Consider the following 25,820-nt stretch of genomic DNA (forward strand, 5'->3'; position numbering starts at 1 on the left):
ACACGTTAAAGAATACAGAGAAGAAACGCTGGCATTCGCCATTTTCTGTTGGGTTTCAGGTTCCGTGACGGTCCTGTTGGACGAGGAGGGGAAAAATACATTCCCAAATACCAAACCCTTCTCTCCTCGTCTTTCGTTCAAGGTCAAGTCTTGAAGAGTTGAAGCTCGTCTGTAGGTCTGTTCTCTCTCTCTCTCTCTCTCTCTCTCTCTCTCTCTCTCTATTATGTTGTGAAGAATCAATTATATTCAACTTCGATTAGTCCATTAAAATTCTCCGACAAATGAGAAAGAGTTAGAAACCAAACCATAGCATCTCTTGATTTCTCCGCTCTGTTTTTATGAAGCACTTATTGATAATTCATCGGTTCTTAAGAAACGCATAGCAATTTGTTTGTTTTAATGGCGAATTACAGTCCATATGGGTACCCAGATCCCAATCGATACCCTTATCCACCTCCAAATTCAGATTCATACCCACCTTCTGCATCGCCTTTTCCTCCTCATCCCTATCCCTTTCCCTACCCCTATCCTTCATCTCATTCCTTTTCATACCCACAACCTCCGCAGCAGCCACCTCCGCCGTACCACAGTCACTCTGGACCCTTGGACTACCATTACCCACCTCCCTCTCACTCTGCGCCGTATCCCTATCCATACCCATCTCCCAACCCCCATTACCCTTCTCCCCCTCCCCCTCCCCCTGTTGCCCATGATTCTCCTTCTCGGCTTCAATACCATGGCAGTTTCCAATACGACTCCTCGCATTATCAACCCCAGCAATCTAATCCCTACCCACCCCCTGAAAGTCATCACATGAGCCATTCCCGTGCCAATAGCTTCTCTTGTTACGCACAACAGGATAGTTCAACTTCTGCTGGTGTTGGTTCCTCTCTCCCTCACGAAGGTGTTGGCAGCTCGTCCCAGTCTCACTCTTCTATTTATCCACCAATTGATGATCTCTTAGCTAATGTCCAGTTGTCTGATCAGCCCTCTGCCCCTCCAATCACTTCACCTCCGTCCATCTCGAATATGCCCCCCAAGTTTCACAGCCAGAGCGCAAGGTATGACAACCGAATAGATATGGATGGTTATCGTACTGATTCATTCTCAAGCGTCCTGCATACTCATTCAGGGCCATTATATCCTCCTCAATCCCCTTATAACTCTTCCCCATCATTTGAGGGCTCACATCACAGTCAGAGTCTACAGATAGTTCCATTTCAATCATTTAAAGGGTCTTTGAAGGTGTTGCTGTTGCATGGGAATTTAGATATCTGGGTCCGTTCTGCGAAAAACCTTCCCAACATGGACATGTTCCATAAAACTGTACGAGATGTGCTAGATACTATATCGGCAAACATTACCAACAAAATTGAAGGGCACATGAATCACAAGATGACCAGCGACCCATATGTCACAGTTTCAGTTTCCAAAGCCGTAGTTGCACGTACTTTTGTGTTCAGTAATAATGAGAACCCAGTTTGGCTGCAACATTTTAACGTTCCGGTGGCACATTATGCTGCTGAAGTGCACTTTCTCGTCAAAGACAATGATGTTGTCGGTTCACAGCTAATAGGGACTGTACGCATCCCAGTGGAGCAGATATACTCGGGAGCAAAGGTGGAGGGATCCTTCCCAATCCTCAATGGTAATGGGAAGCCCTGCAAACCAGGAGCGGAATTGAGTCTTTCAATTCAGTATATTCCAATAGACAGATTGACCATTTACCATAATGGAGTTGGATCGGGCCCTGACTATCCCGGTGTTTTTGGTACCTATTTTCCTCTTAGAAAGGGCGGGAAAGTTACACTTTATCAAGATGCCCATGTTCCCGATGGTTGTCTTTCAACAAACCTGAAGCTAGATAATGGGATGCTGTTCGAACATGGCAAGTGTTGGTATGACATATGTGATGCAATAAGTCAGGCTCGTCGTTTAATTTACATCACTGGGTGGTCTGTGTTCCACATAGTCAGACTCGTCCGAGATGCTGCTTATGCATCAGACAGATCAGACTGTACCCTGGGGGATCTTCTCAAGACCAAGTCACAGGAAGGTGTGAGAGTTCTGCTTCTTGTATGGGATGATCCTACTTCAAGGAACATCTTGGGCTATAAAACGGTAAAGTAACCTACTCTCCTCTTGACTCCTCACCTGAAGCTTGAATCCTTGTAGTTGTCTGAGTTCCATATAGACATTCAAAATGTTGAGGTTAAAGTCTCCATATATACCTTAATAACTGGTCTTCTGATCACTGTAGAAGTTGCCTGATAAATCTGCACCTTTTGGACATGAATCTGATTAATTAATACAAGATATGACTAGAGATGGGTTTATCATTCCTTGCTGCATATTTGGGAAAGTTGTTTCTGGATTTTTCTTGTTAAGTTTAATTATATCTGCTTGCATACCAAATTAGATTTAATTAAAGTGACAAATTAACATGTTGCATTTGGATAACAAGAGGTCTATCTGAAATTAAAAATAAATGAATGTTAAATTTGAATTCAGATCTTCAAGGATATGATTTGGGTTTGAATATAAGAGTATCAGCATTGCTAATTAATAAAGATTGCCATTACAATGTCATCAATACTATTAACTCCAACTGTCTGAATTCCATGTGTAACTGAGAATGGCCTAGGGCTCATGGTCTAATGGTATCACAAAAATACGAGACATAGAAGCCATGCTTGTATAATTTTCTTGTGTTGATGAGTGCACTTCTGTCCTTTTATTTTCTTTATTTGGTACGTTTTGAATTATTACTGAAATTTAGTAAGCTTGTATTCTTAAATGTGTAGATGGATATATTCATTTTCGTTACTTCCAAAACATCATTTCTTAGTCAGGTTCTCTACATTTCACTGCTTTAAGTTTCTTGCAAGGTGGTTCTTTTTAAGTCTTTTACTTTTCTTTTTTCATTTTTACTAAACCAAGTCTTTTGCAAGTTTGCTAATCTAATTTTGTAATTTGTAGGATGGAATCATGCAAACCCATGATGAAGAGACCAGGCAGTTCTTCAAGCACTCTTTAGTGCAAGTTCTACTCTGCCCCCGATCCGCAGGAAAACGACATAGTTGGGTCAAGCAGCAGGTTAGGCATAGATGATTATCTATATCTGAATCTCTGCTCATACTTGAGGGTCATCTAGTTTTAAATTATTCTCCAGAAATCTGAGCCTTTGAATTTGATGTTTCTAATTTGTTCAAAGGGAAAACTGAAAGATGAGTACTGAGTCTTCTTTTCATTTTTTTTTTTGTAGTTTGTGCTTCTCTTCATCCCCCCCCCCCCCCCTGTTAATTTACATGTTTCCCAAATTTTACAATCATCATATTGGTGAGATTTTTAGAATTCATAATTATTGCATGCATGTGCCATTTCATCCTGTATCTGTATACATATCGAGAACCCACATCAGTTAAGCAAACAACCATGACCCTGTGTTTTAACAAGTACATTGTAAATCTACCAAAGACTCTTAAAAAAATTAAAAAATTAAAATGAAAATCTTCCCTATCTAATCTCTTGGATTGGTAAACTTTCTTAAGTCTCTCATAGATTACTCAATATCTTAGCTGAAATTTTATATTTCATAAGATTTTGGATATTTGAAATTTGAAAATAGGCAGGCTTTTCTTATTGGATTTTTGTCATCTATAGACAATACTTTCACATAGAGCTCAATTTTTCCTAGTTCACATCAACATTTCTCTTACTAATGGAACAACCTATACTTCAAGTCAAAACCCATAAAATTGTTTTAAGTTAGGTATTTCACTGACAACAAAGCATGGCTCCATATGAATCTTTTGCTGCTATAGGAAGGATTTTTTTTTTATTTATTATTTTTAAAATTTTAATTGCTCCTCTAAGATCTGAAATATTTTTACGTTTGCAAGAGTGGAAACCATGAGGATATCCACTCTCAATTTTCTTTTAACACTTTTTCCATATTTCACCTTTGTGTGTTTGTGTATGTCTTTGTTTCAATCAAGACTTGTAAAGTGATTTATTGCTATATTCTTGTTTGGATGGGTCTGTGCTTATACGTTTAGCTTCCTGTAATGTAGCCGTAGGATCTTTTTCATTTCCTATGTGTATTTCTTGTTATCTGATTGTTCCCATATCTCTGATGTTGGGAATATGCATTGAGTATGTGATCATCCTTTTTTTATTCTCAGGAAGTTGGAGCAATCTACACTCATCATCAGAAAACTGTCATTGTGGATGCTGACGCTGGTTATTATAAGAGAAAAATCATAGCTTTTGTTGGAGGACTTGATTTATGTGATGGGCGTTATGATACTCCAGGACATCCCTTATTTAGGACACTGCAAACTGTTCATAAGGATGACTACCATAACCCTAATTTTACGGTACTTATTCACATATGTTCTTCTGTGCTGTTGCATTTTAGTTTTGTGACTTCTTTTTTACTGCTCTTATTATTTGATTTTTCTCAGAAGTTTGCACATTCATGATTCGTTGATACTCTTAATGAAAACTATACAAGAAGTCCCTTTTCAGCCTTCTGCTAAAAAAAAAACTCCTGTAATTCTTGGTAACTCAACCAAATTCAATGAACTGAAAAGTTCAAAAGACTCAAGGATAAAAAGTTTCCTTGGACAATATATATATATATATATACACACACACACACATAGGGAATAGGCTGGGCATGCTAGCAGGTTACTTAGGAATAAGGCATGCTGGCATCCTACTATAGCCGTTAGATGATGAAGATGCAATATTTATCGTTGGATGAAAAATGGCAATATTTGTAATATGTTCAAAATACATGGTACTTAAATAAACAATATTATACGTAATACATTGTATATTTTTCTCCGTATATTCTCTCTCTCCCCTTTTGGTTGTACCCTACAACTCTTCTTCTCTCTGCTACTTGGAAGAAATCTCACCGGAAACCATTTCTGGAGTAGCTGCTGTCCACCAAAAACACTTTTGTGGTAGGTATGTTTTCTTCTCCATCATTTCTCTTCCCATCCCCCATTCACCTCCTGCAACTTCCGCACCCCCTCTTCTTCTTCTTCTCAAAACACCACCACCTGCCCTGACTGCATCTTCGGGTAGAAATTGAAACATTACTTCGTTAACAGTGGTTGCGGATGCAAAGGTGTATTACTTTCTCACTTTCACTGAGAAAGATCAAAGACGTATTCACACTAGAAAGAATCCACCGTGCTAAATTCAAATTCTATAATCTCTAATCTCTCTCTCCCCTTAAAGAACTGAAAGCAAAACCCAGAATGAACTTTTCACTCATCAGGAATCTATTGCCATAATAACTTGCCTAGTTGCCTCCCCTGTTTTTTTTTTTTTTTTTAGTTTATGGCTGTGGAGGAGGGAAACGGGACGAACTGTACCTGATGATGATACTTATATAATGGGATGCGAGGTGTAGGATCTATCTATCTATCTATCGAGAAGATCAGGATTTAGGTGCAGAAATTGGGTTCTGATTTAGGAAATACCTATTTCGTTAACAGTGGTTGGGGATGCAAAGGTGTATTACTTCGTCACCGTCGACGCCCGTTGAAGTAGTAGGAAGAAGAAGAAACAACAAATAGGAAGAGAAAGGGGTGGGTCCCCCTGTTTTTATATTGAATAAAAAGAAAACAAATGATGTTCCTGTTTCAAAAGGATTTCTTTCCCATTTCCCAAGAAACTCTGTATCATATTTATCAGTATTTCTCTCTTAAACACATTTAAAATTAAAGTGATGAAAAGTGAATCAAACAATTGAAATGAAACTGACAAAATCCAACAGTTAACAAACACTAGCATACCTATATATATATATATATTTTTTTTTTACTTTGGGGAAATTTATTTTGTTTGTTATGAAATAATGGAAAATTTGTGGAATGTGAAACATTTCAGGACTTCAGCTAATGCTAATGGAAAAAAATTAAGGAAAATTACTTTTATCACCTTTCTTAAAGAAGTAATTGATAAAAATATGGCTACTACAAAAATAATTAGTTTGTGCTCTTATGAAGAAAAAATAATTGCCTACGTCTCCCTTTTGTAGTGGCTGTAGAAATAGGTGTTTAAATATTTTCCAAAATTTCTAGGAAGATGCTACAAAAAATAAAAAGGCGTACCCAGGTGCACGAGACTCCCGCATGTGCGAGGTTCTGGGGGGGCGAGATTCTGTCTAATCCATCATTCTTGTTTCACTTCTTTACCTATGAAACAAAGAAAGGAATTATTACTGGATTAAATAGGGTATAAAAAAAGAGTGAAAAATTTGTATAATGCCATTAGACTTGTATGTCAAACTTATAACATATGGGAAAAGCATTATTTCCTAAATTTGAATAGAGTATTGTAGCAACTAGAGGCAAGGATTAAAGTATCGCTATCGATCGCCGTATCGGTCGGCCAAAATTACGATACGTATCAGAGGGTATCGTATCGTATCGGAGATACATTAAGATACGCTAAAGATATACACACATAAATGGATAGGAAACATTTTTTTTAAACACTTTTGCATAAAGAATTTGTTAAAAAAAACTATTGATAAAATGTATTATATATAAACACTAAATTGAGGGTATCGCACTAAGAATTCAAGGTTTGTAGTTGCCCCACAAATGCAAAATTCTTGTTCCCGACCTTGATTTTCACTTTAGTTAGAGAGAAATATGGTTGGCAGCAACTTTGGAACAAAAACCCCTCAAAAAATCTTGTTTTTTTGAAAAATTACCCATCTTGGCCATTATATGACCGTAGCGCACTTTATCGGTACATATCGATACTCACCGATACGTACTGATCGATATATGTCGAAACTCACTGATACGTACCGATCGATAGATACCGATACGTACCGAAACGTACATTTCACCTCAATTTTATATTTTTCATAGAGTCGTATCGATGCATATCGTATCATATCGGTGTTGTATTGATGCATATCGTATCATATCGGTGCTGTATTGATGCATATCGTATCATATCGATGTGTATCGGTGCTGTATTGATGCATATCGGTATGTATTGTAGGATATATATCGATACGAAAGGATTTAAAAAATTTCATGTATCATATCACTATGTATCGTATCGATCGGCTAAATTTAATATACATATCGAAGGGTATCGTATCGGTATCAGAGATAGTTTAAACCATGACTAGAGGGAATTAAAAGTAGAAATTGTATTCCATTAAACTCCTACATTTGGCAATAATGCTCTTGTATATAGTTTGAAAATTCGGGTTTAGTCTTGTTTTGGCTTGACTGAAATGATGAAATGGCCAAACTTTCACCAAAACAGTGCATTTTTTACCATGAGTTTCGGTTGGCCATTTCAAGGGGCAAACGGCTGGAATGACCAAAATTTTGACCTAAGTGTGCCTATTTATTACCTCGGTGAGTGTACAGCGCTAGGCATCTCTCTTGTCTTGGGGCAAGGGCCAAGACTTCGGGGCATGCCTGGCACCACCTTGATCAGCAGTGCTTGGTGAACGGTAGATGCCCGAATAATAGTTTTTTGAGGCATTATTCAATCTGCCTCTCGAACTTATGGAGTAGAACCAACCAACCTCGCTTGAATATCTCAGCCTTGCTAGAAACAAGCATTTCTGAAGCAAGGTTTCGTTGAGTTTTTGAATCACCAGAATTTTTGAAATTTCCAACAAGATTTCGCTGAGTTTTGAACTATGCTCTTATATATATATTATTGGACCTTAAGTGTACGACCGCTGCCAGTCTCCCAAAAGATGTCTGTTGGGACCGGTGCGCATGGGGGCTCTGTATTGGGCGTCGCACCGGTGGCCCAAAGTCTCAGCCCAAATCCCGGCTCGAACCGCTGTTGCGCTGGCTGGACATTAAGGAAATAAAGTTGCACCTTCTCCACAAGTCCGGGCTTTTGGATGACTGGCAAGCGCTTGATCCTACAAGTGGTATCAGAGCAGGTGGTCGCAGGTTCGAGTCTCCCCAAGCGCATGGGTGCTCTGGTATTTGGGCGTCGCTTTGGGGGGGGATTGTTGGGACCGGTGCGCATGGGGGCTCTGTATTGGGCGTCGCACCGGTGGCCCAAAGTCTCTACCCAGATCCCGGCTCGAACCGCTGTCGCGCTGGCTGGACATTAAGGAAATAAAGTTGCACCTTCTCCACAAGTCCGGGCTTTTGGATGACTGGCAAGCGCTTGATCCTACAATGTCTTGTGAGGGAAGGTATGCACTTTATTATTTATAGCATCCCCCTCTGTAGCAGTCACACTCACGAGTCGAGCGGGGATTTGGGCAGAGACTTTGGGCCTTCTCCATACAGTCGATATGGGCACCAACATATATATAGTAACAAACTTGCATGTGTGGGCATTGTTACGCTGTAGAGAGGAATTATCTATAACGAACAAAAAGGCATTTCAAACGATATGAACCAGTTCTGTTTACTTAGATTGAATAAAAATATTCTAATTCTGAAAATGTATCAGTTAAGTTACTTAATTGTTCAAACTATTGATGCTGGTCTTCTCTTATTTAACATTCAAGTTGCAAAGAAACCCTTAGTGACAAAAGCTTGAGAAGAAACCCTAGCGAGGCCGTCGCTTTAGAGCAGCCTGACCGTGAGGCTGGGCTGCTCCCCTCTCAGGGCAGCACGCGTGGCAGGACGGAAACCGAGAAGCAGCTAGCCCAAAAGGGCCCAACACCAAAGTGTATGATGACCAGGTAGGGCATGTGGCCGGTAGGAAGGCGAGCCAAGTGGTTACAGCAGTATTAACACCGATTGAGATGGCCAACACTAGGAACAAAGGGAGAAGAAGAAGAGAAAGGAAGTGGAGGAAGAAGGGAAAGGGAGAGGGAAAGAGAAGAAGAAGAAGAGGATGAAGGGAGAGGAGAAGGGGAGATGCAGAGGAAGAAGAAAGGTGGAGGGAGGGAGGGAGAAGAGAAGGTCTAAACGCTGGCCCGTCTGTTCCTCCGGTTCTACCTCTCTATTGGCTGGTCGCCAAGTTTGCTGCTCTTCTGGATGCCACTCTCACCAGGCCTGTTGTCCCTGTTGGTCATCAGCCCCTCAAGGCTGCCTACCCTTCCGAATGCCAAGCTTGTTTTGGTCTATCCACTTGCTTGCCACGTTGGCCTCCACCTCTCCGTCTTCCTACCGGGCTTTTAGTTTGTTAGTGGCTGGATCTTCATCTCAATTGGCACCAGCCTCTTCGACACTAGCCCGCCAGGTCGCTCTGGGCCGGTAGCCACTCCACCGTTGCCCTCCTAAAGGCTGACGCCCTTCCACCTTGGCGACCCCCTTCGCTAGGCCAGCTGCCTCTTTGTTGGCGGTGCTCCTTCTTGTTGGTGGCTAGGAATTGTTGCATTGAGATTAGATTGTTAGGGTTTGTGGTTCTCTTCCCAATTTTGACTGGTTTGCTCTTCTCTTCTGATTGAGCATCCGGGTCGGGTTGTAGTAGTTTTGTAGCCCATGTGGGCCCTGGATGTTGCCATTTATGGGCTTTGTTACCTTATTGGGTTTGTAATTTCCCCTTTGTAGCTATATTTTTCCTCCCCCTTCTTTTAATGCATTTACAATTCACCAAAAAAAAAAAAAAAAAATGATCAAACTGTAATCAGATCTAAGATAAAGGAAACAATTGTGTTGTTAAGAGAAGAATTCAGATTGATGGATGGGGAAGAAGATAATAGAAGGGAAGAAAATATGTTTGGGATACCAATCCCATATTCACTGCTCAACACCGAAACTCTATAAGAAACATATATTCTTTACTCCAATCATCTTTAATGGGGGTGCATTACATATGTAACGACCTTCTAAAATTCCTAATTTGACTCGTAAAAGGACTCCCAATCCCTCTAATATACTCAATAAAGTAAATAAATTCAAAACAAAACTCTATCTAGCTATTATGTATTTTAATCTAACTCAAATACTCAACTTAACTACTAATCTTGTATACTAATTTTATCTTCACTTTATGGGCTTATAAATTAGACCCATTACATTGAAACTTTAGAAAATAAAAGGTCCAACCTATAATATAACTACCCAAAGGTCAATTTCAGCCCATTGGATTGCCACCGGCACCTTATGGGCCTCCTAAGCTCACGCATAAGCCTCCATATGGGATTAATGTTTAATCCTATTGCATCAATATCAGTTCAAGCCATTAAATCCTAGTTTGATGCAATCACTCAGGTCATTTCTCACTAATCTATCTATTGGAAAGAAAAAAACGACCCTAAGACTCAAGATTTGAGAAAAAAATTGCAAAGTTTTGAGATATTCATGTTCTTGTGTAGACTTGGTTGCGATCCTTGATTTAAGTTGTTTAATCCCCAAATGAAGATGAAACCAGTACTACTAGAGTCATTTTTTATTGTAGAAGCAAGGAATCAAGTTGACGTTGGGAAAAAAAAAAGATTAGAATGCCTTACAGGGGCTCTTGGTAAGTATTTTATAGTTTAGAAGAGATTTATCAAGCGTATCAATGGGTATTGACAATGTATCAACCATATTGATACATGGTTGATACAACTCTTCTTTTGGTGTCGTATCAGTACTTTAAAAATATGTTATGTAAACCAATATGATACAATAGGAGAGGAGAGAGAATATAAAGGTAGAGGAGATTGGCCAACCAATAATGATGCAACACATGTATTTGTTGGGAATTTTCAAATAACTAAATTTGGATTTTTTTAGGTGAGAATGGAAGGGACGTGATGTGTGTGTGTGAGAGAGAGAGAGATATTAAATGCACTTATGTCCTTTATGAATGGTGTTATCAGTTAAAAAATTGAAAACTCGGTAGAGATTATGTGAAAAAAGAAAATGGTGACCACCATGGATCAAGGTGGTTCATCATCAGTGCTGAATATGATGTGAGGTTTGGAAGTTTAAGCTCTTATATGATGTGAGGTTTTGAAGTTTAAGCTCTTGTTGTTTCTTCTTTGTTTACTTACATGTGTTATTCTCTAAGCAGGGACCAACTGCTGGTTGTCCAAGGGAACCATGGCATGATCTGCACTGTAAAATTGATGGTCCAGCAGCATATGATGTTCTTACCAACTTTGAAGAGCGATGGCGTAAAGCTTCAAGACCCCGTGGGATTAAAAAATTAAAAAAATCAAATGATGATGCTTTGCTCAGGTTAGACAGAATTCCTGAAATCAATGGTGTACTTGATACTTCTTACCTAAGAGAGAATGATCCAGAGACTTGGCATGTCCAGGTAAATTGGATTTTATTTTGTTTTTGGTATTTGATTTTGTGATATCTGCTTTGGTTTGAAAATTCAGTGTCCATTTTGTTGGTTTCCCCAACAACCACAGGTTTTCCGTTCAATTGATTCAACTTCTGTAAAGGGCTTTCCAAAGGATCCAAGAGAGGCTACAAGCAAGGTCAATGTTTCATTAATTATGCTTTCTCTTTTTTTGTTTGCTGCATTCTCAGTATCATTTCCCTTGATGACTAATTAACTCCTACATCATGTTCAACAGAACTTGGTATGTGGTAAAAATGTGTTGATTGACATGAGCATACATACAGCATATGTGAAGGCCATCCGATCTGCCCAAAATTTCATTTATATTGAGAACCAATACTTTCTCGGTTCTTCCTATAACTGGTCTCAGCATAAAGACTTAGGTGAGGAACTATGACCTTTTTACATGTAGGGAAGAGTATTCTGTTTTTCATGTAACACAGAAATTAAGACATGTTCTCCTATTGGACCACTGTAACATGCATCTTTGAGACTACGCATGAAATCTTGGTGATATGGAAGTCCCTTTAAACAATTACTGGTGCTTGGTAGCTTTTTCAGTTTTTAAATGCATTGGCTTATGTTGGTATTGACCTAGTCCAGGGTTAACCTGCATGGTAAGAGAAGAGCTGTCTGTGGTTTATCTAACTCTTTCAGATGGAGAATTCTCAACTGAGAACAAGTGACTTCATCATGACTGGCACATCTCTATGTACCTTGTCATCAGTAAGTCAGTCCAGTACAAGACAATTGAGACTAGAATACTAGATTGTCAGGGTATCGACTAAAACAGAAAAAAATAACCTTTTGAAGTCTTTGACTGGCAAATTAAGGTTGTACAACCTCAAGTTTGGAGGGAAAGATGCCTGAATAGCACATAACTATGGTCTTTGGTACAGAAATGCGTAAGCTGGTGAGGAGCACAAACACAGAAGGTGGGAGTGATATGCGTCTCAAAAGTGGTCACTCATGGTATGAGATAACTACATGTCCCACAAGGTGGGTTAGAATGATGTCACCAGTAAACCATGGTGGCCGCAATAACAAGTTTATAGTGGGAGTGGAAGATGCCTTGGGAGTGAGTTGCTGTTGGTCTATGACAGATGATGTGCCAAGACGATTGGCCACAGACCCCTAAGTTGGAGAGAGAGACCTAAAAGAATGTCACCTGTGGTTACGACATTGTGGAACAGTTGAGAAGATTCATGGCCATGCTTTTTAAAAATTAGCAGAGAGCTGTCCCGTGGAGAGAAAATAGAGTTATAAGTGTTGAAGGCAAACAGGAAGAGGTTTGACTGGGATAATCACTAATTGGGAGAGTCCCTGCATTGTGGTCTATAAGGTGCTAAAGATGCACTTTCAGTCATGGCCTCATGGGGTATCCTCCATAATGAAGTCAAGAGCACCTTGTAAGGAATGTGCGGTTAGTGACCAATGGCCAACTTTGGCACGGTAATGATGCAAGCACTGGTAATCAGCACCTATATATACAAGAAAGGGAAGAAAGAGAAAGGGGAAAGAGATCGATTGAGAAAGATGGAGGAAGCTAGAACCACGATAGAGAGTGAGTACATCTATCTTGGACTAGCTTTCTCCTTTTTATTAACTAAAAACCAACTCTTAGTAGGACTCCTACTTAGAGGCAAAGTCTAATTACAATAGGAAATAATTAAGGATATAACGAACTAAACTCTATCCCACAGTGCACTGTCAATGGAACACCCATGGATCATAACCCATGATACACACTTTAACAGGAACCCTGTCTAGGGACCTTGTTTTTTCTGTGACATGACAGTTAGCAAGGTGCTGGCTTGGACAGGACATGTCACCAACGTAATATCAGATACGGTAGTGGTGAGCGAGAGGGACAATTTTGACACTGTAAAACCTTTGGTACAGATCTGTTGCATGGATTTGTTCAATCTCAGGGATCGCTCTCACTTCTCTCCCATTGATCGAATGGTTTTCTTTACACTCTTTAGTGCATCTTTTTCTTTATGCTCGTTTTTTCTTGGAGCTGGCATGGACATGACATGGTAGTGGTGAGCAAGAGGGACAATTGTGGCACTGGGAAACGTTTGGCACAGATCTGTTGCATGACTTGTTCAATCACTTGACAGCCCGGTTACATTGAGAGTCAACACTAATTAGGCTGACACTGATCCTGCCACCAACCCAGCCCCTCAAAATTTGGAAATTCAATCAGTCAATACTGAGGTTGCTCAACACAGGGAAGTTGTCTGCCCCTAGTTGTGAAAAACTTAGGGTGAGTTATTGTTTGACCTTTTACTCATTAAGTGGGACGCTACTTTACCTACGCCTTTGGATTATATTCTCCAATGGACATCCTTCCCAATGCAATAGGGAACAAAACATCCTAATGGTGACTCTTCCTGTTCTCTGGGGTCTAGTCATGCCAGCACTTTGAGCAACTTCCTCTGCCACTCGACCCCTAATCTGGTGACACTTGGCAACAGTGGTCAAAACTTAAAAGACTGGGTGGCCAATTTGTGCAGTCTGGGCCAGCAAACTCAGCTACTGTGCTACTTGGACTAGAAGTTTGTTTTAAATTATGGTGGTGGTGTGTTCTGAAAATTATGTGAGGAAACTAATTTTTTCCAAACAACTGATCTTAGCTGGGTCAAAGCATTTTACCTAGAATGTTAATTAAACCCATATGACTGCACTATTCATGTTATCATGTATAACACAACGTGGGATTTCATTAGGAGAAACTGCCTTAAGGGAAATAATATGTCCAACAAAGTGTATGTTGCGCTTGAGGGACTTGAGGACTTCCTAAAATATACAATGTAAAACTTTGAGGGGACATTCCTTGGAAAGCATAAGACTATAAGAGAATATTTGCAAACCTTGTATTTACACACTGTAGCTGAGAGGGTGGCTTTAAAGTGGTTCTCTCTTGACTACCTCTTTGATGCAAATAAGTCACTTAATGGGCTTATTTTATTGCAAATACACCTTGTGTTGGGTTATGTATGTGTTGGGCCTTTGACCCCATGGGTTTCTTTGTAATGGGCCTAACTGGGTAGAAAGTAGGGAAATGGAATTTAATTCATTAGTTTAGTTAAAATCCTGTTTTGAATCTATTTCCTTTGTTATTTCAGTTTCTTAGTCAGTTTAGGTTTCCCAATTAGTTAAGGATTGGGTTAGGCCTTTCTTTTTTAGTGTTTAAGTCAATTTTGAGTCTTCTATATAAAGTTTGTAAGGGGCTACAACATTGAACACGAATTCATTAATGAAAAAAAAAAAAAAAGATGGCTTATGCTGTTGTGCTGTGGGATGCAGTTGGGTGAGATGCCTAAACCTAAGGGTGAGATGCCTATTCACTAGTTCTTCTTCCCCCTTCTCAACCCTCCATCGAATTCCCTTTCTTTTCATATTTTTCTTTTATTTATTTGTTGTGAGAGAGTGTTTGAGAGCTAGAACCAAGCCTATTGGAGGACATCTTCTCTAGTCAGCTAGAATTTCAAATCCTAGCTGGGATTAGGATCACTTGTGATTCTAGTTCTACATTTCTCTTACTATCTGACAAGTTACAGCCCAATAGCCATTTTCCAGGTTGACAGAAAAAGGTAATTTTTTTCCTAATTCATTTCTTTTTATTTTGAAAGCAAAGTTTCGAGGCAGTCATTTGGAGGGGGAAGTTTCAAATTTGAGGGAGTTACAAGGCTGACATGGACAGCAATTCTATTATCGATCATGGGGGTATGGAAGGGGGTCTGGTGGAAGGGAGAGTTAGAATCTTAGTTGAGGATGATTTGTTTCCTAAAAGGAATGTGTGAATCTGCAAAACTGAAGAAAAATCAGTAACTCAGTGTACATGGTAGCAAGAAAAGCTAAAAGGTTTGTCTTTTTGGTTGTCCATGGTCCTGGATTTAGGGTTTGATACTTTATCCATTTGGGAAAATTGAGATGAATATATAAATGGGCGAAGCGTTATGGCCTTGCAATTGTATAAGGTTAAAGGGTTGGGTTTTTATCGTATAGATGGTCCTGTTAGGACTGCTTCTCATTGTATAACACCTTAAATTTTCTTAGAAAGACATGGACAACTACTCTATGCACTTAGCCATTGTAGAGGATTGCTTGTCATCAGTGGCCTGGAGTGGCCATCTTATCCCTCCTACTGGTGCCTCTTAGAATAATTTAGAAAATCCCCCCCCCCCAAACTTGGGGAATAGTTGTGTTAAATAATAAGAATGATTTTCCAATTGCAAATAGCTGATCATCCTATTTTCTTGTTGCAAATAGTTGTTCATCTCTCAATAGGATCTCTCTCCACTTCTGAAAGTCGTGGTTCTAACACCTTTTTCTCATAATGAGGTTTTAAAAAGTCTTTGGAACTTCTGTATTTTTGACATGTAGTTTCACTTGAATTGTTGATTCAAAATAATGGTGTAGCCCTGTTATTTACAATGTTAACAGGAAGAATGTGAGAGTGCTTGTGTGTCTTTAACTAATCACACAAGTCCTATATTTATAATATAGAATCATGATAGAGTCATAATAGGAGTACAAAACAGAAATCATAAAGTAACTACAAGTATACCCACCATCCAGCCTCCCCACTTGAAATAGGGTCGGTGGAGGAGAGTGCTTGTGTGTCTTTAACTAATCACACAAGTCCTATATTTATAATATAGAATCATAATAGAGTCATAATAGGAGTACAAAACAGAAATCATAAAGTAACTATAAGTATACCCACCATCCAGCCACCCCACTTGAAATAGGGTTGGTGGAGGAGGGGAAAGCCCCAATGTTACCCTGTGGCACACTTATTCTTATTCTAACGCTCCCCCTTAAGTTGGTGCATAAATGTCACACATGCCCAACTTGACTAAACTAGGTTAAAACAACTTTCCAACTAGCCCTTTAGTGAACACATCAGCTAGTTGATCACCAAACTTCGCAATAGGAACACAAGTCAAACTAGTATCCAACTTCCCTTTGATGAAGTGTCTAACAATCTCCATGTGTTTGGTTCGGTCATGCTGTATTGGATTATGAGCAATACTGATAGCAGTCTTGTTATCACAGTACAACATCATGAGAAGATGAACAAGTAAACCAATATCATCCAAAGGTGTACGCAACCATAATAACTCACAAATCCCCTGTGCTATGGCACGAAATTTTGCTTCAGCACTAGATCTAGCCACCACATTCTGGTTCTTGCTGCGTCAAGTGACAAGATTCCCTCCTACAAAGGTACCATAACTAGAGATGGACTTTCTATCAGGTGAATCAGCCAATCAGCATCTGTATAAGCTTCAACTCGGAGGTGATCATAAGGAGATAAGATGATCCCTTTTCCCGGAGCAGACTTCAAGTATCGTAAGATACGCATAACTTCCACATGAAAGGAATAGGGATCATGCATAAACTGACTGACCTAACTCATAGCGACAGTAATATTAGGTCATGTATGAGAGAGATATATTGTTTTCCTACCAACTGTTGATAACGTCCTTTGTCAACTAGTTTACCCTCTTTTTCCTTAAACCGGGTACTAACTTCCATAGAATATCATAAGGATGACAACCCAACATACTTGTCTCGGATAGCAGATTAAGAATGTACTTCCTTTGAGAAATAAATGCCTTTTGAAGACCTAGCAAATTCAATCCCAAGAAAGTACCTTAACTTTCCAAGATTCTTTATCTCAAATTCTCTGTCCAGAAAACCCTTGAGATCATCAATCTCAATACAATCATTTCCTATTACCACGATGTCATCTACATAGACAATGAGCATAGTAACTTTTTCACCAAACCTCTTGGTGAACAATGTGTGGTCAGCATTACTCAGCAGTCTCAGCTTGTAATCTGCAGATGTCATAGCCTTATGAAATCTTCCAAACTACGCTTTAGGTGACTGCTTCAAACCATAGAGAACACACGTACAAACTTTGCCTTGAGTTCTTGTGCTATAGAAACCTGGTGGAATTTCCATATAAACTTCCTTATTAGAGAAAAGCATTTTTTACATCAAGTTGTTAGAGTTCGCACCCCATGTTCACAATACATGAGAGTAACACTTACACGGAGGTCAACTTGGCAACTGGTGCAAACGTCTCCTGGTAGTCAATTCCATAGGTCTGAGTGAACCCTTTAGCCTTGCATTGTATCTGTCAACAGAACTGTCAATCTTCTATTTTTACCACAAACACCCACTTACAGCCAACATGTCTGTTCCCAATGGAAGAGTCACAAGTTCTCATGTAGCATTCATTTTTAAGGCATCCATTGCAACCTTCCTTTTTTTTTCTACAAGAGCTTCTTACCAATTCTTGGAAACACAAGTAGATAAAAGAGTGGACACAAAAGCACGATAGGAGGGAGAAAGGGAATCATATGAAACAACATGAGATATAGGGTATTGAGTATAGGTCTTAGTGCCTTTTTTGAGGGCATTAGGTTGGTCAGAAGGAGAAATTATACTTGAAGTATGAGGCTCAGTCGGTTCTGGATCAAGGGCTGGCGAAGGGATGTGTAAAGGTGTTGTTGTAATGGTGATGGTTTGAAGTTGCGTTTTTCTGATATGTCCCTTACGATAAACTTGAAGAGTGCAGTCATCAATTTGTCTCTAGAATTCACCAATGGTTTTGTGAACTGGAGTCATCCGAGTTGGAACATTAGGTTCTATCCCCTCATTGTCTTGTGGAGTATGAGGATCATGAGGTGAAGATGATGGGTATACTGGTGGAGCAAGCAAATTCAGAGTCATCTCTTCTTCACTAGTAATACCAAACTTCCCCTGAAGAGGTGACAATGAGTAGTAACCAATAGATTCATGATAACACAACATCTATTGTTACCACAGTATGCTGGATAGGAGGATGGTAGTACTTGTATCCTTTCGGTGTAGGAGAGTAACCCAGAAAGATACACTTAGTACTTCGAGGTTCCAATTTTCCTAGTGAATGATGATCCCTAGCATAACAGGCACACCCAAAAGTCTTTGGAGGAGCCAAGAAGATGATGAAGGTTTGTCATTCTTGAAGGAGAAGGGGATGGAAACTGAAAACCTAGATTAGAAATTAGGCTCTGATACCATATTAATAGGAAGAATGGGAGAATGCTTGTGTGTCTTTAACTGATCACACAAGTCCTCAATTTATAATATAAAATCATGATAGAGTCATAATAGGAGTACAAAACATAAGTCATAAATTAATTACAAGTATATCCCCCCATCCAGCCGCCCCACTCTAAATAGGGTCAGTAGAAGGGGGAAAGCCCCAATGTTATTCTAATAGTATGCAAACTAGTCAGAAACTATGTATATTTGTTTGATGTTGTTGATAGATTAGTTATGTCTTCTAGAATTATGCCAAGATTTCAAGATACTTTCTTTTTATTATGTGATACCTTTTAGTTATAACTGCTAGAATTGTACCAAGATTTCAAGATACTAACTCTCTATTATGTGATCCCTTTAGTAATATGTAAGTCATAATTGGTTTCACTTGCAGGTGCAAACAATTTAATACCAATGGAAATTGCTCTAAAAATTGCCGATAAAATCAGAGCAAATGAGAGATTCGCTACCTATATAGTCATTCCAATGTGGCCAGAGGGCGCTCCAACGGGTACTGCTACGCAGAGGATTCTCTTTTGGCAGGTAGGTTTCAACTACTATCTTAAAGTCCATAATCATCAAGAATTTTTTATTGTTTCTAATTCTTGGATTTCAAGATGATATGTCTTTTACAATGCATGGAAATTTATGCGATTTAAGCAATACAATCCTATAAGTTATGTAGAGTTTCTGGGAAATTAGCCATCCGAAAGTTGTGACACGACACTGATGGTGGCAAAGGTCAACACTCCATATATTAATGCCTTGACTGCCTTTTCCTTTTCTGGGAATTTAGCTGTAAAATTTTAAGTATATGTATCCCTAAAAGATCTTGTTTTGAATATTCCAAGCATGCAGAGTGTATGAGCCTTGATGGATGACACACCTTAGGAGAAGAAGGTTGTATCTGGAAAGACAGTTTGCCTCTTGGTGAATGTTTGTTTGACCACTGTGAAATGTTTTATTTTTGGGGGATTAATAATAGTTCATTACCAAAGAGAAAGAATAAGGGGCCCCAAAAGAGAAGAATATACAAGGCACAAGGCCCAAAAGGAGAGAATAAGCATACAAATCACGTCTACCAAGCACTAGAAAGAGTGTTGGAGGTTCTAAGAACATACAATAAGCCGATTTCTGGCATAGCCCGTACATCTAAAAGGCACAACAAGAAGCTTTGCTTTGATATCAAAAGAGATGGGAGTATCTGCTGAAAAGATCTAGAGTTGGATGTCCATCTTCTTAGATTTCGCTTCATCCAAATTGGTGGATGGTAGCATTGAAAGCAAGCACCCAATACCCACTTTATCACAAACCGAGGAGCCACCAAAAGTCATATCAACCCAGAGAGGTCTTGTTGAGTCGTAGTATGCACTTTCTTGCGAAGTTCAAACACCTGAGCATCATTCCCTATTTGTCCATAGGTTTCTTTAACAGCAGACCAAATCTGAGAAGCAGTTTCTAATAGCAAGAATCCTCTAGTCATAGATTGATGTGTAGAGTTGATCAAAGAAGCCATTACCAGAGTCGTTGGTGATCCATTTGTCCTGAGGAGTACCTTCCTCAGAGGGTTTCTTTGATTTTCCTGTGATATGTCTAGTGAGACCTCTACCAGCAATTGTAAAATAAGTGGTTCTGGACCAGATGAGATAATAAGTTCCTTTCAATTTCACAGAGCAAGCACCACAAGGAATATATTCATTGCGACCTTGCCCATCAAAGTCTGAGGTTGTAGTAGATACAGTAGTTACTCTAGATATGATGAAAGGGAGAAGTAAAATATATATATGGGAGAAATACGAGATCTTCAAAACCAGCGGTCCAATACTTGGATCGAGCTACCAAATAAGAGTGGTGAAGAAGTCCTCTAAGTTATATCTGATCCTGATGAAAAACTAGAGAGATGGTCCAATTAGGGTATTAGGAGAAGACCCTAAAAATTTTCAAGAGGATCACACACAACCTTGGTAGACTGGGCCACAGGGCTGGTCGAACCATGGTTTCAAGTATCGGACTATCGGTATCATCTCGGCCGTATCGGCTAAATCGTATCGGTATCGGCTGAGACCGATCCCCGATCCTTGATTGATCCAGATCGGTTACCTGTATCGTTTCAGGGGTAAAACAGTAAAAAATGTACTAAAAAAAAAAAAAAAACTTGGGCAAAATCGACCGATACTCGCCGATTCGGATTGGTCAGGGATCGGTAGATACCAATCCGATACCAATGCCGTCCCCTAAATCCATGGGTTGAACTCCTCTTTAGGGTTGAGGAAGATATCCTCCAAATCTCAGTCAATTCTAAGGTGTAGAACTCTAAAATCAATGGAGAAAGGGTTTTGGAGAGAGAAAACCTTGGTTTCCAGCCATTGCAGGTTGATCTTGTAGGTGATGATGGGTCCTTGCCAAGTTGTTGTATTTGATGTTCAATGGGTGGAAATTTGTTCTTGGAAGTAGGAAGAACCAAATTCCAAGGGAGAAGAATAAAAAATCGTAGACAGATAAGAACCCTAATTAAAGTTTTTTTGGTTTAAAACATTGAGGTGATGTATAGGACAACAACTAGATTCATATGAATCCCCTCATTAGTGCTATCCTATAGGTAGTTAGGAAGGCAAAGTGGGAGAAGATAGAGGCTTGTGAAGAAGATGGAAGATGGATGTGAGAGAGAGAGAGAGAGAGAGCTTGCAATTTTGGAAGGAGAGAAGAAAAGTGGTTGAAAAATAAAACTAGATTAGAAACTTAGCTTTGATACCATGTTAAGAGGAAGAATTGGGAGAATGCAAGAGAAGCCCTTTATTTATAATAAATAAAGTAGAGTCATAACAGGAGTACAAGTCATAACCCAAACAGGAGTCATAAGCCAAACATGAGTACAAGTGATAACCCAATCACGAATACCCCCCCCCCCCAAATCCAGCCATACTCTAAATAGGGTCGGTGGAGGGGGAAAACCTCCATCGTGCCCCTGTGGCACACATATCCTATATTCTGACAAACTTGCTACAAAAGTCTTCTACTAGTGTTTGAGTCACTGACTCAGTTTTCCTTAAGCATAACTTTAGGTTCCGTTTCTAAGGCCTGTTTGGTTTGCAAATATTTTGTCCATGTTTTGCACCTTTGCCTGTAGATAGCCCTCTGAACTTATGCCTTGAAGCTCATTCCCCCCCCCCCCCCCCCGATTTTTCTAATGAAAACTAACACTTCTCTTATTATATTTAATGTTTGGGAAAAGCCTCTCTGAGCCTAAGGCGTCCTATGCCTCCTCACATGTATTATTATATTAGTTTTTGTAAAGTAAGAGAAATAATTATAAAAAAATAAATCTGAGAGGGTGTAGAGTACCCTGCTTGTTCAGCGAACCTTCACCCTTAATGTTTTAACCTATTTAGATTTCATAATTCAATTCAATTAACCTATCACATTAGAAGTTAGCTTTAACTGGGAATCAAAGGGGTTAGAGCCGCTGGCATGGAAATCTCTTTCCAAATTTATATTGCTTTCATCATTTATATATATTCTATCCAAGATGCATATCATTGCTTTTCGAAACTTTCTGGAACTATATCTTAGTTTTAATTTTCAGAATGAGGGATCATGCTTCAGCCTCACGCACAGGTTACAGCTCATGCTTGTGATAGTTATTTAACCTCAACATGATTGCATCATGAATGCACTCTTTAGTTAGATAGGAAGTGGAGTAAACTAAATTTTCATGGGTAAAGTAAAATGAGATAAGTCAATGAAAGTGAGGGATTGTAATTTGTAACTGCCAAAAATGGAGTGAAATCAACACATTTCACCTTGAAAATCAATTTCAGTGTGTTTGGTTGAAATGCAAATTTTGTGGGTCTCACTTGTTCGTTTTCTTGTTGGGTAATCGTTAACCTATGAAGTCTATTTTCCATTTTCTGTGGGATTATGACTGAAATTTGCAATTCCCACTTTCTCTATGTTGTGCCTCTAGATGTTTTATAGAACTTTACATCAACTGTATTTCTAACTAAATGACCATTTGAAAATTTTCTGTTAGATTTTCCTTTTCATTTCACTTTACTAATGAAAATTTTATTTTATTTCACATAATATCTATCTAACAAAAGGGCCCCAAGACACTAATTTGAGAATGACATTTTATCACATAAAATGTGCTTTCAGTTGACATTTTATCGCACAATCTGTAAACCTGGTACTTGAAGTGCAACTCCAAAATTGCAGCTTGTTTACCTCAATCATGTCAAACTGCATGATCATCTTTATCAATAATGCTTATGTGAAACAATCTGATGCCATGCTTGGGATCCCTATGAGTGAACAAAATCTACAATTCTCTCATTTTGGGGGGTTGGTGTTGGATAAATTATTCTCATTTTAATGCTCTTTTATTCATATAATCATATTTCAAGTTCACAACCTTATTTTCTCTTAAGTTGCCTTACAAAATGCAGTTTTCGTTATTAGCGAGAAAATTAATGTAAGTGAAATGAATTTGCAAGTTCATATTTGTGATGTGTTTCTACACAAGTTAACTTGATTTATCACTGCAGAATAAAACGATGCAAATGATGTATGAAATAATTTACAAAGCTTTGGAAGAGGTTGAGCTTGAGAAGACTTATACACCAGAAGACTATTTGAATTTCTTCTGCCTTGGCAATCGTGAGGCTCTAGATGCAAATTACATCCCAGATGTACAAAGTCCAACTCCAGCAAACACTCCTCAGGTATATATCTCTAACTCTTGAATTAATATTCCACTTCTTTTTTTCTTTTTTTTTTGTGTGTGTTTCTTTTCTTTTCTTCTTTTTTTTTTTTTTTTTTTTTTTTTTTGGGGTGGGGTGGGGTGGGGGGGTTTAGGTTTGGTCAGTTAGAAACAATTTTATTGCGAAATGGATTTCATATTCTCGCTAGCTCTTCTTCTGAGGTTTTTTTGTTTTTTTTGGTCTGATTCCTCTATCACCCACCCATTAACTTATTGCTACCTTAATTGTCTCAACTTATTAATTACATTTTGACAATTGTAAATTATTTCTTACATGTATCATTTTGCTGGTGTTTTCACCTACCTTATTGCTTTATGCCTCTTGGTGTATGTCATGCAATTTTCTTCATTCCAGACTTAATGCTAGGAAACTTGGTAATGTAGGCATCCTCCCAGAAAAGTCGACGCTTTATGATCTATGTTCATTCAAAAGGCATGATAGTGGATGATGAGTATGTAATTTTGGGGTCTGCCAACATTAATCAGCGATCCATGGAAGGCACTAGAGACACAGAAATTGCAATGGGTGCCTATCAGCCTCTACATACATGGGGAAGAAAAGGATCTAATCCATGTGGACAGGTAAGTTTATTCACATATACTATTGTCTTTCTGTGATACCGGCAGCACAACAGAATCAAAAAATTTAATTCATCTTTATTTAATGTTGATTCTCTTGAAGGGTGCATACCTATGTCATTGTTGGTATGGTTTGTCTTTCTGTAGATTTATGGGTATAGGATGTCTCTGTGGGAAGAGCACATTGGAGGTCTTGAGGAATGTTTTAAACACCCAGAGAGCCTTGATTGTGTCAGACGGGTTAGGTCCCTGGGGGAGCAGAACTGGAGACAATTTGCTGCTGATGAAGTAATAGAGATGAAAGGACACCTCCTGAAGTACCCAGTCAAAGTTGACCCAAAGGGCAAGGTGAAGCCTCTTCATGGATGTGAAAGTTTCCCAGATTTGGGAGGGACCATAGTGGGAACTTTTTTGGCCATTCAAGAAAATCTTACTATTTAATCCAATAATCAATCCATGATTGCGGCAACAACTCTGCACAGTCCATAGCTGTCGTGAATTACAGAGTTCTGCATTAGAAGCCAATCAAGCTAAAGTTCAACAGACACCACATATGGATAAGGTTTCATGCAGTTGTTCTTCTGAAACTGTAATTTGTGTGTGTTTGCGACTCACAACTCATCTTTCTGAATATGTATTGATTAGAGAGGTATATGTTGTATAATTACAATGGGTGAGAGTTTTGGAGATAAATATTGTGTATATTTATGTGCATAGAGTAATGAAATGGAGGGATTAAATTCTTTGCGACGGATAATTATAAAGTTACCAAACTATATTTGAAAGAGCAAATGCACACCTTTGGGACTTTGCAGCATAATTTCTATTAGATAACTGTGGAATCTCCTTGATGGTCCATTTAATTAGTTGTGCCATTTGGAAGGGAGATGTGACAATTTTGATTCTCGGATATTTCAGCATCATCTGTGGAATCTGGATATAACATTTGCCAAATTCTAGACTAAAATTCAATTATATGGCCTTCCATTTAACCTCTTCTTCTCCCCACTCTGTCAATGATGATAACCTTCATCTTCTATAAACTGTCTTCTTTCACCCCTGTATCCTCTTTGATTCCTTGTCCTCTTATGAAAGAGCCACCGTGTAATCTTGAACCTTACATTTTGAATGTCATAGTCCCTTGCAACCTCTTTACCCAAAAAAAAAAGTCCCTTGCAACCTTAGCTATAATTGCATGAAATTGTGGATCAACCTATCATTTACTACATGTCCATTGATAAGTAAATAGAATTAAAGTTCACCATATAAATAGACGTTACTAAGTCAATTGATACTTAAATGACACCATTAAAGTTTATCTAGTACTGCATTTTAATTTCTTTTGGGTGGGGTGTTGATTCAATCTACATCTACATCTTTATATAGAGGCAAATAATAGATGATAGTGATGTTTAACCTAAATCACCAAAACAAATTATCATTTGAAGTCGAATCATTAAACATCAATGAGGGACACATAGTTTGAAGACTAGCCATCTCTCATTGATGTTTTTGAAGACTAGCCATCTCTCATTGATGTTTACATCCCTAATTGTATCCATTTCGAATTCGCTCTGTTTACATCTCTAATTATAATCTCAAACAATGAACATTTTAGTTTGAAATTTAGATTTTCAGAAAAGATGATTTTTTCCATTTCGAATTCAATATAGGGTTATATAGTAGGTGTCAAAACATGATTTAATGTTTTATGGTTTACAAAAAGGGTAGTGCCTCTAATCTCCTAAATATGATGAACTTTATTCACTTAAATGGGCGAAAATAACCTTTTTAACATAGATTACTCAGAAGTACCAAATGTGATACTTTGTGGACTTTAATTGACAAACTCTTGTAAATGCGATTGACCCCCATTGACAAATTAGATGTCATTTTACAAATGGACAGCCACGACCAATAGCTTCATAAGACAGGGATTGTCACGCTGCCAGTGGGTTAAATTAAAAAAAAAAAAAAAAAAAAAAAAAAAAAAAAAAAAAGAGGGAAAATTACGCCCCTTTCATGTAATTTGTCGAAATTATACGTGGATCCAAGGGTTTAAAAGATTTACGCCCCTTTCCGTTCCTAAATTCTACTTCACAAGTCATAATAGATA

General features: G+C 38.6%; 1 protein-coding gene across 1 annotated transcript; it reads left to right on the plus strand.

Annotated features, from left to right (window-relative positions):
- The first annotated feature begins 181 nt into the window (after window positions 1-181).
- On the plus strand, window positions 182-24,452 carry LOC122076510 (phospholipase D gamma 1-like). The gene is made up of 10 exons (XM_042641824.1): window positions 182-2,121; window positions 2,980-3,096; window positions 4,185-4,379; window positions 10,975-11,223; window positions 11,324-11,392; window positions 11,492-11,639; window positions 18,761-18,909; window positions 22,911-23,087; window positions 23,510-23,707; window positions 23,852-24,452. The coding sequence occupies exons 1-10, from the start codon at window positions 400-402 to the stop codon at window positions 24,143-24,145; spliced, it is 3,318 nt and encodes a 1,105-aa protein (XP_042497758.1). The 5' UTR covers window positions 182-399; the 3' UTR covers window positions 24,146-24,452.
- Window positions 24,453-25,820: the final 1,368 nt, after the last annotated feature.

This window comes from Macadamia integrifolia, chromosome 4 (genome assembly GCF_013358625.1).
Source record: "Macadamia integrifolia cultivar HAES 741 chromosome 4, SCU_Mint_v3, whole genome shotgun sequence".
Lineage (NCBI taxonomy): Eukaryota > Viridiplantae > Streptophyta > Magnoliopsida > Proteales > Proteaceae > Macadamia > Macadamia integrifolia.

Bases quoted from the DNA above. Each gene is read 5' to 3' on its own strand.
- LOC122076510 (XM_042641824.1), top strand. From the start codon at position 400: ATGGCGAATTACAGTCCATATGGGTACCCAGATCCCAATCGATACCCT. The intron at 4,380-10,974 runs GTACTTATTCAC...TTCTCTAAGCAG, and splicing joins ACCATAACCCTAATTTTACG to GGACCAACTGCTGGTTGTCC. The intron at 23,088-23,509 runs GTATATATCTCT...TTGGTAATGTAG, and splicing joins CTCCAGCAAACACTCCTCAG to GCATCCTCCCAGAAAAGTCG.